General features: G+C 34.8%; 1 protein-coding gene across 4 annotated transcripts; it reads right to left on the reverse strand.

Moving 5' to 3' along the window:
* Nucleotides 1-1,011: 1,011 nt before the first annotated feature.
* MS3_00004240 (uncharacterized protein) lies at nucleotides 1,012-13,471 on the reverse strand. Of its 4 annotated transcripts, XM_051212131.1 has the most exons (5): nucleotides 9,953-13,471; nucleotides 8,705-8,808; nucleotides 6,544-6,692; nucleotides 5,182-5,248; nucleotides 1,012-1,442 (listed from the first exon to the last, which is right to left on the reverse strand). In XM_051212131.1, the coding sequence occupies exons 2-5, from the start codon at nucleotides 8,706-8,708 to the stop codon at nucleotides 1,054-1,056; spliced, it is 609 nt and encodes a 202-aa protein (XP_051072280.1). In that variant the 5' UTR covers nucleotides 8,709-8,808; nucleotides 9,953-13,471; the 3' UTR covers nucleotides 1,012-1,053. The 4 variants fall into 4 exon arrangements, with proteins under 4 accessions (XP_051072280.1, XP_051072278.1, XP_051072279.1 ...); XM_051212129.1 differs by lacking the exon at nucleotides 8,705-8,808; XM_051212130.1 differs by lacking the exon at nucleotides 8,705-8,808 and having other exon boundaries at nucleotides 1,012-4,423.
* Nucleotides 13,472-13,789: the final 318 nt, after the last annotated feature.

The raw sequence follows: 13,789 nt of genomic DNA on the forward strand, positions 1-13,789 counted from the left end.
GAGTCTGTGGAGCATTTTCCTCTTCGCGACCGGAGTACAGCAGAATCTCTCGTATCTAACCTTTGCTGTCCCCAACTTGGGTCCAATGGGTTTCGCTAATTCTGAGCAATGCCAAGGTGTACTTCTTCATTTCTGTAGCTATTTGACTGGTCCTTTCGGTCTCCCACATTGTTCTGTTTTTTCATGTACCTACAATAATGGTTGCTCTGGTTATGAGAAGTGGTAACGACCTCGTGACTTCCGAAGACTCTCAGCTTTCATTATGAAGCGTCATAATTCTTTCTTCAACTCGTAGGACAGAGTTTAAATGGTTTAATTTGTTTAATCTGGTTAGTGTTTTTTTAGCAAGGTTGTTTTCTACGGGATGAGGTTGCCGACCCCATTGCCCAACTCTCTTCCTTTGTGTGAGCTTGCGACCGGCGGTAACTCTAGGATAGTTACAGGCAGGTTTAGATTTTATTTGGGTTCAGCAAAAAAATAAATACCTATAAACTTGGCATGGGCTTTAAATTTAGATGAAAACGTTCTAAAATTATGAAGCATATTAGAGGTATTTGGTTTGCACCTGAATATCTCGTTGGGTTTATATGTAACAAGGATCTGTAAAATTTGAGTTAACTAGTGTAACCAAGTAACAAAGCCATAAGTACATATCGAGAGACATTTCTGCTCTTCTGATAAACAAATTTATGATACAATATTCAGTAATAGGGTTTTCTCAGCACTAACTATGGGAAATCACAACTTTAATCCCTATTGACATAAAATTAATGACTCGATAACAATACGAAATGATTGTGTGGTATTCATTTGGCCACATTCATTATGTATGGGTTAGCAATATTACTCAGACAGAATGGGAGCATATTTTGAAACTGTAGTCCAACGGTTGGAAGTGGCACATTTAGACCAATGAGTAACAATTATTTACTAGTGACATATCATCAGCATGTATATCATAGAATATATTATCTTCACGTGACGGTCAATAAAGAAAGCAATACAGCACTGTAATTAAACAAAGCGATGTATTATATAAGTTTTGAAAAGGTATCACATCGGTTCCGGAAAATAAATATTATTTGAACATTTTCTAAATGGGGAATGAGAGTTTATCATAAAATTCGTGGAGGGGCTGTTGAAATGTGGAGATAAAGCAATTACAACATATTTTCCATGTTCTGAGCTATTGTTATCTTGAGTATTACTCATCAATGGTAAGTTAGGAGCAAAAGCAGCCTCGAGGTAGTTTCCATTTGGTAGATCTAAATGTATCTGGCTAAATGTTGATAATTCTACACGAGAATCAGGCGTTTCCGTGACAGAATCAAAAGTAAGCGTATTGTTTTCAGGTATATTGCGTGGTAGAAGATAGTCATCTGGACCGCAAATAAACACTACAGATGATGGAGACCGGAGAGATTCAATCGAATGAGATTTTTCTAAAACGAAACAGAAAAACATATTGATCAACACTTTTTCAGCACTCAAAACGCATAGCAAAATAATATCGTCAAACTATAACAACATATTCAATTTTTACCATTAGATCATTCAACTTGAATACCAATGCTAACTGTTTACATGACGAAAATTCGCAGTCAGTCAGTCGGCTGCAACGTAGAACCAGGTACATATATACATCGGTCCAATTTCGCATACCTCATCAGCACAACAAGATGAATACCAAATTCATAGAAGCAGTTACTTCAATAGTAGTAAAAAAACATTTCATATGAGGATATGATACAGGAAATTATTTCGTATAAAAAAAGGTATAAAGCAATTTTAATCTCATGCTTTAAGGGAAGACAAAGAATGTATACATCTACACGACTATGATCGATTCTAAGTCGTCACCCACAGTCTCCAACCATTGGTTACGATAGTCGCGCGGATCCGAACGAAGTAGTCTGCATCAACCAATATGGCTCAGATCAGATGTTAGTGACGTTATGAACTGATGTCATGTTTTGGTTTGGCCGCCCCTAACTTTTTTGCATCGGTCTCCAATACTAGTTAGCATTGCGCACCGTCGTAACCGGTGATTGGGCATGAATAATACGTGGCCCAACAATCTAAGTCGATGTAGATTCCCAACCTCATTAGCTGATTTACCGTCTAACCTCACTCACTAAATATTAGTCAACCTAATCGCTAAAACTGGACCAACATACTTAGAGACCTCTGAAGACAATCCATCTGGACCAGCTGCTCTTCCTCGTTTAAGATTAGCTATAGCTTTATAAACTTCAATTAGAGTTGACGGACCTACTTTAATGTATCATTCAGGCTGTTTGGGAATGGTGGTTAGTTGTAGAATGGCTGAAGGCCAGCTGAACTACTCCTTAGTGTTCCGCCTATCATTCTAAACATCTGGGCTGAGAACAGAAAATGGTGTCGTCTTCTTCCAAGATCGTTTCACACTTGACTTCTTATTTCCAGTTCATTTTATTAGTCTGAAAAGCTGTCTGGTGTTAGCTATAGTCTGTGCCTTTTTTTATCCCTTTTGTCTTCGTTGTCCACCGCTGCTTACGGTCGTTCCTTAGACTTTTGGTTAACCTGGATCTGACTTATTTTCGCTCTTCATCGTGTTCAGAGCCTGATGGGATGAGTTTACGAGAATCCATCAGTGCAATAGACCTTGAGGAAATCCATTGGTTCTTTGTAACCCTGTGGTTTAAGTCACTAATAGATGTCACTGCTGTTTCCACAGCTGATTGCATATCTTCCCAAGCAACATCCGGGTTAGCCTCGTTTTCAGAACTACCTAATTGTGACCTCAGTTGTTCCTGGAATCTACTTTTGGTTTTCTCGCTACGTAGTTCAGTTCTAATGGGTTTTTTAATGTGCCTTTTTCGCGTCCAGTGAGGCGCAAGCAGATGCATGCTCGTATTTGAGCATGGTTGGAGTCCAAACAGGTACTCCAGAATGAGCGACAATCTTCCATCGACCTTTTCCAACGATGACTGATGGCAATATGGTCTATTTGAGTCCATCGTTGGTTTGGTGTAGGGGGTCGTCATGTTAGAAGATGTCTCTCCTTATGCCTAAAATAAGTTTGCTAAAAATAAACGATTGTCTGAGCACAGTTGCAGCAGACGATTGTCATTACTTGTTCACTGAGCCGGAATATTAAAATACCCACCTAAATGTCTTTCTGTTTGGTTTAAGCTACCTATCTGGGTATTAAAGTCACCTGCTACGAGTACTATGTCTAAGTGTTCAGGTTTTTGAAGAACTCTGGAAAGTTTCCTGTAAAGGTGATCTTTCACTTCACCCGGGCTGCAGTCAGTGGAAGCGTAGGCAGAAACGACGAAAATGCAACGACGTGTCTCCCTATCTTTCCGAGTCCCCAAGGAGCAGTTTAGCCGTTTAGCACGTAGGCATCTGTTAACGCGGATCCATTCTAATAGTGCATACATTAATGGTACGAGATTCCAGGGTTTTAGTCAAGGAGATCTGCTGACCGATTTGACATAGGGTGCGTACGTTGAAGGCTCCATCGTGTAGTTTGGAGCGCGGTTTTAGTAGACCTGGGACATTGTTTCGTGCACTAGAATCGTTGGCCATGGTGACATTTGTGGATGGAGTTGAAAGTCGAAGTATGAGAAATAATAGGAACTGAAGAGGAAGATCGATTATGAATATAGTGATCTGTGTTGGGATTGTTGCTTTTAGTCTTACCGCTCTTTAGCAGACCTGTTTGGCATAGTGGGACCTTGAGGAACGAATGTTCCAGCCAGTATAACCTGAGCAATTCATCACGATAGGCAAGCCGGACAACGTCAAGGTAGCAGCGACAGTAGAGGAAAACCCGAAGAATATAGATAAAAGGTTCAACATGAACTCTTGTGTACCTGGTAAACGTTTTAATTGTAATTTGGTGTATGATGAGTCAGGACATCATAAGAAATATAAGATCGTTTGTTTTATATGGTTTATTCATCAATCCCATTTAATTTCAGTACCCCTCTTTGAACAGTGGCTACTAAGTTACTTATCCGTATTTTAATAAGTCATGTAAATTTACACTTTAAATCGCTCCTACATCATATATATTTAAACGATTGAAACTCATTTATGCAGGATGTTTATAACAAGTAGTCCCGAACTAATAAAAGTATATATCTGGATCATGTACTCTATTTGATAAAGAAATAATAGCAAAATAATTAATAATCATATAATCTCGGTTTGTTCATATCAATATCACGATATTAAATGAAATTCAGATGAAACATGAGGTATTAACTTAGCAGTCCAAAGGTAGTGAACAGGGGTACTAGGCCATAGGGTGTTTCTGAGCAAATGTATGTCAGTTCCGAATGTGACAAAAACTACAGACTGAACAATCTCAAAGATCTTTCTGCACTAATAAAAAGACGAGTGAGTCAGAAACAGTGATTCCATAGTTGATTGCCTGAAAAAATTGCAGTTACAAACTGAATAGATAGTTTATGAATAGTAATTATGGAATAATATGACTAATACATTACATTTTAATCATTACATTCTAACCATAAATGAAAAATGTTTGAAAATAGATAGTTCGATATTACAATGAATTATTAGGCGAGAAATAGTGAGTTTCAACTTCACAAGGTAGTTTTAAGCTAAACACAAGATACTAATTATTGATATTAGAAAAATATGAAAATACATTTATCACATTGTCATACTATTAAGGAACGATATTTAAATATTAGAAAGCATCGTGCATTAAGCATAAGCCTACAAAACAATATTACCACCACCTCACAGAACAGAAGTGAGTTGTCGACATAGTATTAAGTGCATTATATTTATATTTACAAATTCAAAACAGAGTTTATATGTATCCAAATGAATGAATTATGCATAGCCAATAGCTTAATTTTATTTACTCCGTAAATTAGGCGAAATTATAAACATACTTATTATTTGCAAGGGTTTGTGTTATCATGGTATTGATATTCAGTATTGAAAATTTTCAGTTTTTGTTAGGATATGATCTACTCAGTGTTGTATTGTACTTCATAGTCAATCATAATCAGCACACAATTTAGAGGCAAAATATGTATTAGTTCAAGTTTTTATACCATATCAGCAAGATGAGATGAAATTAACAATATGAAATGCAAAACAATCGAAATAGTAATAGTATCAATGTTAGTAAGTTAGATTACATGTATAATATACCTGCATTTTCTTTGTCTAATGACTTGGAAAAACCAATTGATCTTATTTTGAGTTCTGATCTTGTTTTCTAAAAAACAGAACAAGTGGTTAAGCTATACAAATAAATTATATATATAATGTTTTGGTCGGTTATTGGAGATGATTAACTGTTTTCGTCAGTAGTCGACACCAATTGGGAGGATTGTTAAGACAATGTGAGGTACATACAGTTACTACACTTGTAAACTGGACCTTGAATACATTGCATTTTAACAAATTGTATTCCAAAATTCATCTATTATGCTAGTTAGCTTGTAACTAAGTTAAAATACATCCGAGTCATTCACATTGTATATTTATTACTATTGCGGAAGTCAAGTGTTAATTTTAACCACATGATTATCTCAGTTATATCAAAATATCAATATAACATACAACCATATAAGAAGCAAATTGGGACGAACTACTTTACATATTTCCTTTTATTTCATTTCACATACAGTCGAGAACATTTTGATAATCATAATTCTATTTTCATGGGAATTTTGATTTTAATTATAAGAGTTGATCAAAAATGAGAGGATCAGTATTATGCGTTACACAACAAACTGAATGATTCCTAATCATAACACATTAGTGGGAAAAAATCTGTAGATTTGCAATTACCTTACTGGCAAAGCAATACTGCTAACAGTGGTAAATGCGAAAGTTCCATATATTTTAATTTTTTAAAACTTGGGAATTTTATATATTCCATTTTTAGATGCAGTATAGCAGTACATGGGTCTTTAATTAAAAAGTTTGGTTACCTTCGGTATAGACATAAGTCACCAATGTTTGTCATTAGTGACGATTAGCTTCTAAGCAATTATAAACAGGACGGAACACATTTTACAAGTTTCAGAACACCGAAAAATGACATACGACTCTAAAGATGCCGTTGTGTTTACAGCACTACTTACGAATACATTTTAATGTCTTTAAGAAATGTAATTAAAATTTATAAAAAGGTATTTAGGAAATAAAAGCACAGGAAGGACTAAGTGACTGCGAAATAAGACCCACAATTCTGTAAAGAAAGCTATGAACCTAAAATGTCTTTACTATTCCAACCATGTGTCTGAGGAAAACACAAAAATATCTGTTAAGTAACATTTAATCACATGACAGCTGACCATTGATAACTTTTTTCCTAACAAATCATGCCAATCCCGTTCATCGCACAACAGTTTTTTGTTTATAACTTCTTTGTCTCTGAAGAAAATACATATGAAGCTGACAGTCAGTGAAGTAATTTTAGTACAGGATAACAGTCACTTTTAAGTAATGATTATCAATTAATCTACGAAGACAAACAAAGAAATAGTAATGGTAAAAACTTACGCGATCTATACACGATTCTCGTATTGGATGCAGATATTTTATGACAGACGTCATATTTCGATAAAGATGCAAGAGAGAATTTATTCGTTTTTCAACGCAGGAAACCAGTCTTTTAGGATGTTTACATTTAAATATGAAAAGTGCTGGACCTGAAAAATCATTAGGTTTTGTAAAACACTATTTGAAAACATCTAAAAATATCAATGATAAAAGTAGCTAATAAACTTATATCCAATAAGTACCATACTGAATAAGTTCCAATGGAATTACGTTAGTGAGAAAATTGATTTTCGAATGAGCGATATATACACAGACAATCAGAATATAAGATATTAGTGAACTGGTTAAAAGTGATGTGTATTGCAAAGGATAAAGGTATTAGCATGCATAAGAAAGATAAGAGTGGATAGTGTACATATGAATATGTAAAGTAATAAAATGTTCAAGAACTACATGAAGATAACGACTATATCGGCACTATGATCGTCTGTCTATTTTAAGATATTTCACCCAGAGCCTGTGAACATTTCAGAGACAATATTTATATCATGAATAGGATGTACGTGAATCATACCAAAAATCGGTGGTTTAACAAACTGATAACCTATTTTAATCTAAATATCCTTAGTATTCTTCTTATTTAATCTTACATCAACTGATGTATTAAGGCATAGGAAGACAGGGATTTTAGCTCATGAAAGTTCAAAACCCAATTTATTAATTCGTTACAAAAAGCATAACGCCAGCACCATCTTTAGGATTTGTATTTAAAACTTTAGGGAAAAACTGCTAATTCGCTTTCTGTCGATTTCAAAGGTACCCTTAATATGTACTTTGCAGAAAGTCATCAACTGACAGAAATTTGACTGCATCGGATATCAAACTGAGCAAGAATGAAAACTAGTTACCAATCCATTAGAAAACTTATAAGTACCAAAGTACTTAATAAACACATTGAAAATATGTGTAGGTTCATTAACGGAAATAGTTCATAAAAGCCATTTATGGTATGTAAAACTAGGTGATTTAAACGCATTACCAAGATGGAAACTGCAGCTGCATCAGACACTTGTAACGAATGATTCCAGTTTGTCAGGATCATCGACAACAAGTTTAGATATCAGAGATATCATCTTAGGTGCTGGTTGTAAGTTTGTTTACATTTAAAATCAATTATTGTGAGCTTAATACTTCAAAATATAATTTAGTTGAACCATTTTTCCTACCTTTTCGACCATGTTGTCTTGTTTCATCATCAGTGAACATCAAGTCACCTAACGAAGCGGGGTTCTGAGAACTACAATCACTAAAACACCAAAGCACTAATCTAGAACGAGGATGAATCTCACAACTACAAGGTAAGAAAAACTGAAACTACTTCACCAATCTGGAATACATTGATAGTTGTATTTATTCTTTTAAAAAAGATTTATAAGTGACAATTGTTATACACAAGCTAAAGTATTGGGTCCAATCATTCAGTGCAGGTTATGAAACTGGCTCGCATGGAGTAGAAGAATTTGGTGAATGAAATAGGTGAATTGATTGGTCCTTCACCACTCATCATAGTACCGATCGCAATTCAATGAGAAATACCTTTTTTAAACAACGCTTTTGGGAGATCGGACACATTTTATGTACGTTATGCTTGACAACGCATAACCTCGGTGGAAAAAGCGAAGAGAAGACCAATATACGATAAATAGCTACAAAATTAGGGATAGTTAAGTTGGGTTAATATCTACTGACACATTACAACTCCACTGACATCACTTGGGTTAGTGATTAGCGTTAATGGAGATACTTAGAGCAGAAAATTAGTTTTGACTTTATCTCGAGCGTGAACATGAACACTTTCTACCTATTTGTTTCCTTCGCATTTATATTCTTCTTGATCACTTTCATATCTTCAATCAGTACTGATGACCTTCCTAAAATCTCACGTAGTGTGGTCACAAAAATGGACAAATAATTGTACGAGAATCTACATTATTTTGTTTATTTATGCTTATCAGTATATTTTAAAATAAAGCTACACCACTTAATACATTACTAGTTGCTCTTAGTCATGTTGGTTTAATCGACATACTGCAGATTATAAATTAAGAGATAAGTGTACACTCATATTGAAAGCATGAAAATTAAAAAGAAATAAAATCACCCATTTTCAATAATTGGCCTTTAATAAATTATTCTGATGCTCAAATTAAAGGTTATTCGTTTAGCAAACCAGAGCTTTCTCTTAAAGTAGCGATAAAAACTTACCTGCAAATCAAAATAAACAAGAGTTCATGAAAAAATCTTACGATAGTTAGATATTAGTCAGGATCTCACACATAAAAAATAGTAAGTGTTAATCAACAAACCAGATAGACGAAATTCCACTTACACATAATAGGAAATGGTTAGATGTTGAGTTTGTGTTTCATCATTTTTTAAGTGAAAATAATTGGTCAAGGAGGTAGAATAATGCAAAGAACTGTGGCTAGAGGTTAGGATACAGTAGTAACAATATTTAATTAGTGATCACAGGATTCCCACTTCAAATTTTAAGCTAAACTTCTTGTTCTCAAGAGATGAGTGTTATTTTTCATCATTATACCATATGAATGGATAACTTATCAATATTCAAACCTGCACATGAATTATAAATGCATTTGTTTATTTAATTTTTAATCAGATGGAATTAACCGAAATAGCAGATCTGATTGAAAGTCATAATAAAAAATGTCTAGATTTAAAACCGTAGTTCATAGTAGAAAATACCACTTGATATACTAAACACATAAACGAAACTGAGCTTAGAAACTACCCAAAACAGTAAGTTGTGACATTTATAAAACGTATAGGCTTTAAAATAATCGGTTGTATGGCTCTTTCTGATATTCATTTGTGACCAAGCATAAAGTAAAAGGTTTTAAATATCTGGCCACTCGTATTGAATAGTAATCGCCACAGATTTATATTTAACATGTGCTGAAGAATAAAAAAACCCATTATATTTATCGAACCAAAAGACAACACTAATGAATCTATTAAACTTTTGCTTTCATGTCCAAATTTTGAGAAACAGAAGTAACTTGATTAGAGATCAGCACTCAAATCCTATAAACTGATGGCAATCAAGCATATGCACTTCCATCTACCGTTAAGTATTGAACACAGAGTTTACTATTCTATATCAGTTTAGTATTAAACCCGTCTATTTCTTCTTACCACAACAATTTTTAGCAAACTGGTTATTATATATTGTCCCGAGGTCCATAAAATTGAAACAGTTCTCTATAGTATCAAATGCCGTCTTTGTAGATAAATAGTTATTCAACTTATCCTTTCATGAGATTTACAATATATGCGATTTGTTATAAACAAAACATAGTAGGATGGTATGAAGTTAAACGAAACTTACCTAATTTGCATCGACTGCCAGACTGAAATAAAAATAAGGATTTATTCCTTCCATACCATCGTAAACCGTGGAGTGGCCAAAGTAGAACAACAGTTTGGTTATTATGGACATATTGAAACTTAATATCGTAAACTCTTACTGTTATCAGGCCTTGACGAATCTCTTTGAAATCATGATCTAAAAGACTAGCACTAAAGCATATAGGTTTTCGTTTGTCGAATATGGATTCACCGACTGATTGTAGAAACTGGATCAAAGGCTTAAGTGGATTAGAAGGTAGATGAGATTTTGCTTTAATTCTCGTCTTGTATTCGTCGAACAAACATTGGAGGTCATCTGATTTATTAACACTATTAATGAGACCCATTTCGATGAGAGTCATAAGATTAGCGATTGGTTAAATGCATATGTTGAAAATGTTTTTTCTACTATGGAACAGAAGTCTGGAGAAGAAAATAATCACTATGAGAAACATTTATTTGCTTTGGAAAAATGAAAACTAGATCAACAGGTACCTACAGGAATAATAAAATCCAAAATTTTCCACAACAAAAAGCAGTCAAACGCTCGACCACTACTAGTAATGTAATGTAAAAATTTAGAGGGATTTACAGAAGTTCTAGGTTTCAGAACATTTAACTAAAACCGTAAAGGAAATTGAACTATGTTGCGTGTCTACTTAAACTTTGTAGATGTGAGTTTAAATTAATCACCAGCAGGGAAGCACGATAACAACGAATTTTCTCTTTGTTATTCTTAGGGATTTTTAACTTCATCATAATTTAGTATATAATCATTTTAGTTACAACTCCACCTGAAGTTTTAAGTATTTCAAATTAAGTTTGCACAGTCCTTGCTGACATTGTTAGTTCTAACGTACATCACTGTTCATAGGTGCTCAGTCAAGAATCTCACAACATTGATGTAGTCGACCTACAATTTTTACATTATTCTACCGATTTCTAATCAAATACAGTTCCTTTCGACTATCGTAGTCGTTCAAAACAGCTTAACAAAGGAACCATCTGATTCTGTTGTATCAAAACTTTTAGTAACAAGGTTGCTGATAAAGCTGAACTGTAAGGGTGAGCCACATGAAAATGCAAATCACAGTGCATGTAGCAAGATAGAATGTAATTTTCGGGTGGCAAAACAGTCTACCAGAGAAATTTTCGCCCACTGGCTGTATTACGAATATTTTGACTCGGAAAATAGCTTAAGGTTCACATTATAATTTACGAACAATCTTGAGCAATGCTAGATGACAACTCGAAATTTCAACAGTTGATTAAGAACGCTTTGTGCCATGTGTATCAAGGCTGATATTAGTTTGTGAGGAAAGCTGCAACTCAAACTCTGAATCCTAGTACTAACATTATGAGTCATTAATTGATACTTGCTGTTCTGAGAACAACTGAATGAATCAAGATTTCGTCATCGATGTTTGGGGAGTTATTTAAACCCGCTTTTATAGTTCAGATTTGCCAAGTTACGGCATGCCTAACTTGATGCTAAGATACTAAAGAAGAGGTTCCTGAAATATATGATAATTTTATGTTGAAATTAAGCAGTAGTATTAAAGTGTACATATCTGACGTTAATTATGGTTCGCAGAACTATAAAACTCAGTCATGGATGCTGATAAATATTAGGCTTGTTTACATTGTGGTACTCCTTTTTTGCACTACATATCATAATTATCTCTTGAGTTCTATACACTTTCTAATAACTCCATCTATAAAGTAACTATTTGTAGGTATCTATTTTAAAGTATTCAAACTAGATCTCGTAACTACAGCTTTTAGCTCGTAGGGACTTTTATGAATCTTCGACTGAAAAATGAGTTACATACTACTGATTGATTAACGATCTACGTAACCTTGAACTTTTAGCCCCAAATGCCCTGGTAAGACCGAGGGTGGAAAAAATCAGCCCTCACTTCCGAAATGCTCTCACGTGGTCACGCGTATCCGGCCACTCTTATGAAAGTCCTACTCACTTCCTTTTAGCGGTGGAGAAATTGTTTACGAAATTGAGAGGATGAAAAAGCGAATGGCCAACGCTTTAACCGAGTTGGTGGATATGAAGGAATCATCTAGGGAAGTTGGAAAACTCTGATTCCAAACCAACAGTGCATATGGGCTCCAGGATCCTGAGGGAACAAATGGGGTATGGAACTACGGTTGGTCAACGGATAACATGGGACTGTATCTACTTGCGCCAATCCACTGCCCTGTGGATTAGACCTCTAGGTTAAAGGCTCATAAGTAAACCACCTGCTTTAGTTTGAGCACCCGGACAATATTCCATCCCTCAAACAAATCGAATGATTTGCGTGGTACATATGCGTTTGGTACCTCCTTGTACCAATGCTTGTGTTTAAATAAATAAATAAATGGTACTATATGACTGATTTATACAGGGAAAACAGAGTGATTTTGCCAAGGTAATGGGCGCTAGGTTAGACACCATTGAGGAGATAGTCTAAGAAAGCAAAACCTCATTGTCAAATGATGACTTTTAGTTGCATAACACTGAAATACAAGAGTATGAGTAACTGCAGTAAGTTGTGAAAAGACAAATAATGGAGATATAACTAAGGGAACCCTCGAAGTTTTATCATTGCTTAGCAGTTTATATAGATACACTAGAGAAAGCTTTATAGTAGAGATGTTTTTACTAACTGAAAACCACTAAGGAACAAATAATTTACGATGAACAATACGGTACAGTGAATGAACTTTCATACTGACGTTAGTGACAGTGAAAAAGACTGCATCTCTTAGAATATTTATCTAAACATATACCCAATTTGCAGCATATGTGTGCACACACAGCTTTAGAGAATTAACTAGGTTGAAAATCTCAATAATGTGGAAATATTCTACTGACACTGAGAAAACAGTATTACAAAACACCGCTTGGAGAAAATTAAACGATTTTTTAATCAATAACTTGAAGTAAGATTTCCCGATTTCTGAATTTGGAGGAAATTTTAGAAGTTACGACAGCGTCATACGGAAATTCGCACTTCTCCACAAAGTCTAGGGGAATTTTCAGTCTTTGGTACTAAGGATAGGAGGTCAATCGACCTATAATAGTACTTGCAGTTTGTAATATTATGGAGGTCCAATCTTGCTTTGAATCCCAAACAATTGATTGGAATTGGTTAACCAATAAATATATTGGGAAAACCCATAAGTCCCCCAAGCGTTTTAGGGATTTTTCAGGAATTTCGCCTCATTTTGCACAATGCCCCAGACCATGGAAAATCTTGGGGTTTTTCGAGCATTTCCCCAAAATTTTCGACTGCAGTTTCTCCAAAGTCGGTAGATTGGGTTGTCAGCAGATAAGGGAGATTTAAACCGACTTTTCATCCAATATGACACAGGAAATGCTTTTAAAAGAGGTGGCCCCCAAAAGTATGGAAAATCTCCCAAACAACTGGAAAGGTGAACCACCAACACAAGAAAAAAAACCAAATTTGAATAAGCCAGAAGGTCAAGGCCAAGGACGAACTTCGCGCTCTTTCATAAACTTATGTAAGGACAATTCAGTCAATCAGCATTTTTATATTATTTGTAAAAAGCTATATCCCATTATTTCCTTACCGTGATGAAGTTTATTTGAGAAAAGTTTTCAACTTATTTCACCTCAATTTTTTGTATAGGTCTGTGTATCTTTGAGTTTGGAGAGAACCTGGGCATCACTATGTGTAATACTCTAAATACCTCTTTACACTGGCATTCTGCAGTCAGCAAAGCATGTTTTCTTGATGTTTCAATCTTGAATATGAAGCCACCTGACTCCGGAACCATTCGAAACTCTTTTTAATGT

Source organism: Schistosoma haematobium, chromosome ZW (genome assembly GCF_000699445.3).
Source record: "Schistosoma haematobium chromosome ZW, whole genome shotgun sequence".
Lineage (NCBI taxonomy): Eukaryota > Metazoa > Platyhelminthes > Trematoda > Strigeidida > Schistosomatidae > Schistosoma > Schistosoma haematobium.

Bases quoted from the DNA above. Each gene is read 5' to 3' on its own strand.
- MS3_00004240 (XM_051212129.1), bottom strand. From the start codon at position 10,334: ATGACTCTCATCGAAATGGGTCTCATTAATAGTGTTAATAAATCAGAT. The intron at 6,693-9,952 runs GTAAGTTTCGTT...ATGATTTTTCAG, and splicing joins TGGCAGTCGATGCAAATTAG to GTCCAGCACTTTTCATATTT. The intron at 5,249-6,543 runs GTAAGTTTTTAC...TCTGTTTTTTAG, and splicing joins GAGAATCGTGTATAGATCGC to AAAACAAGATCAGAACTCAA.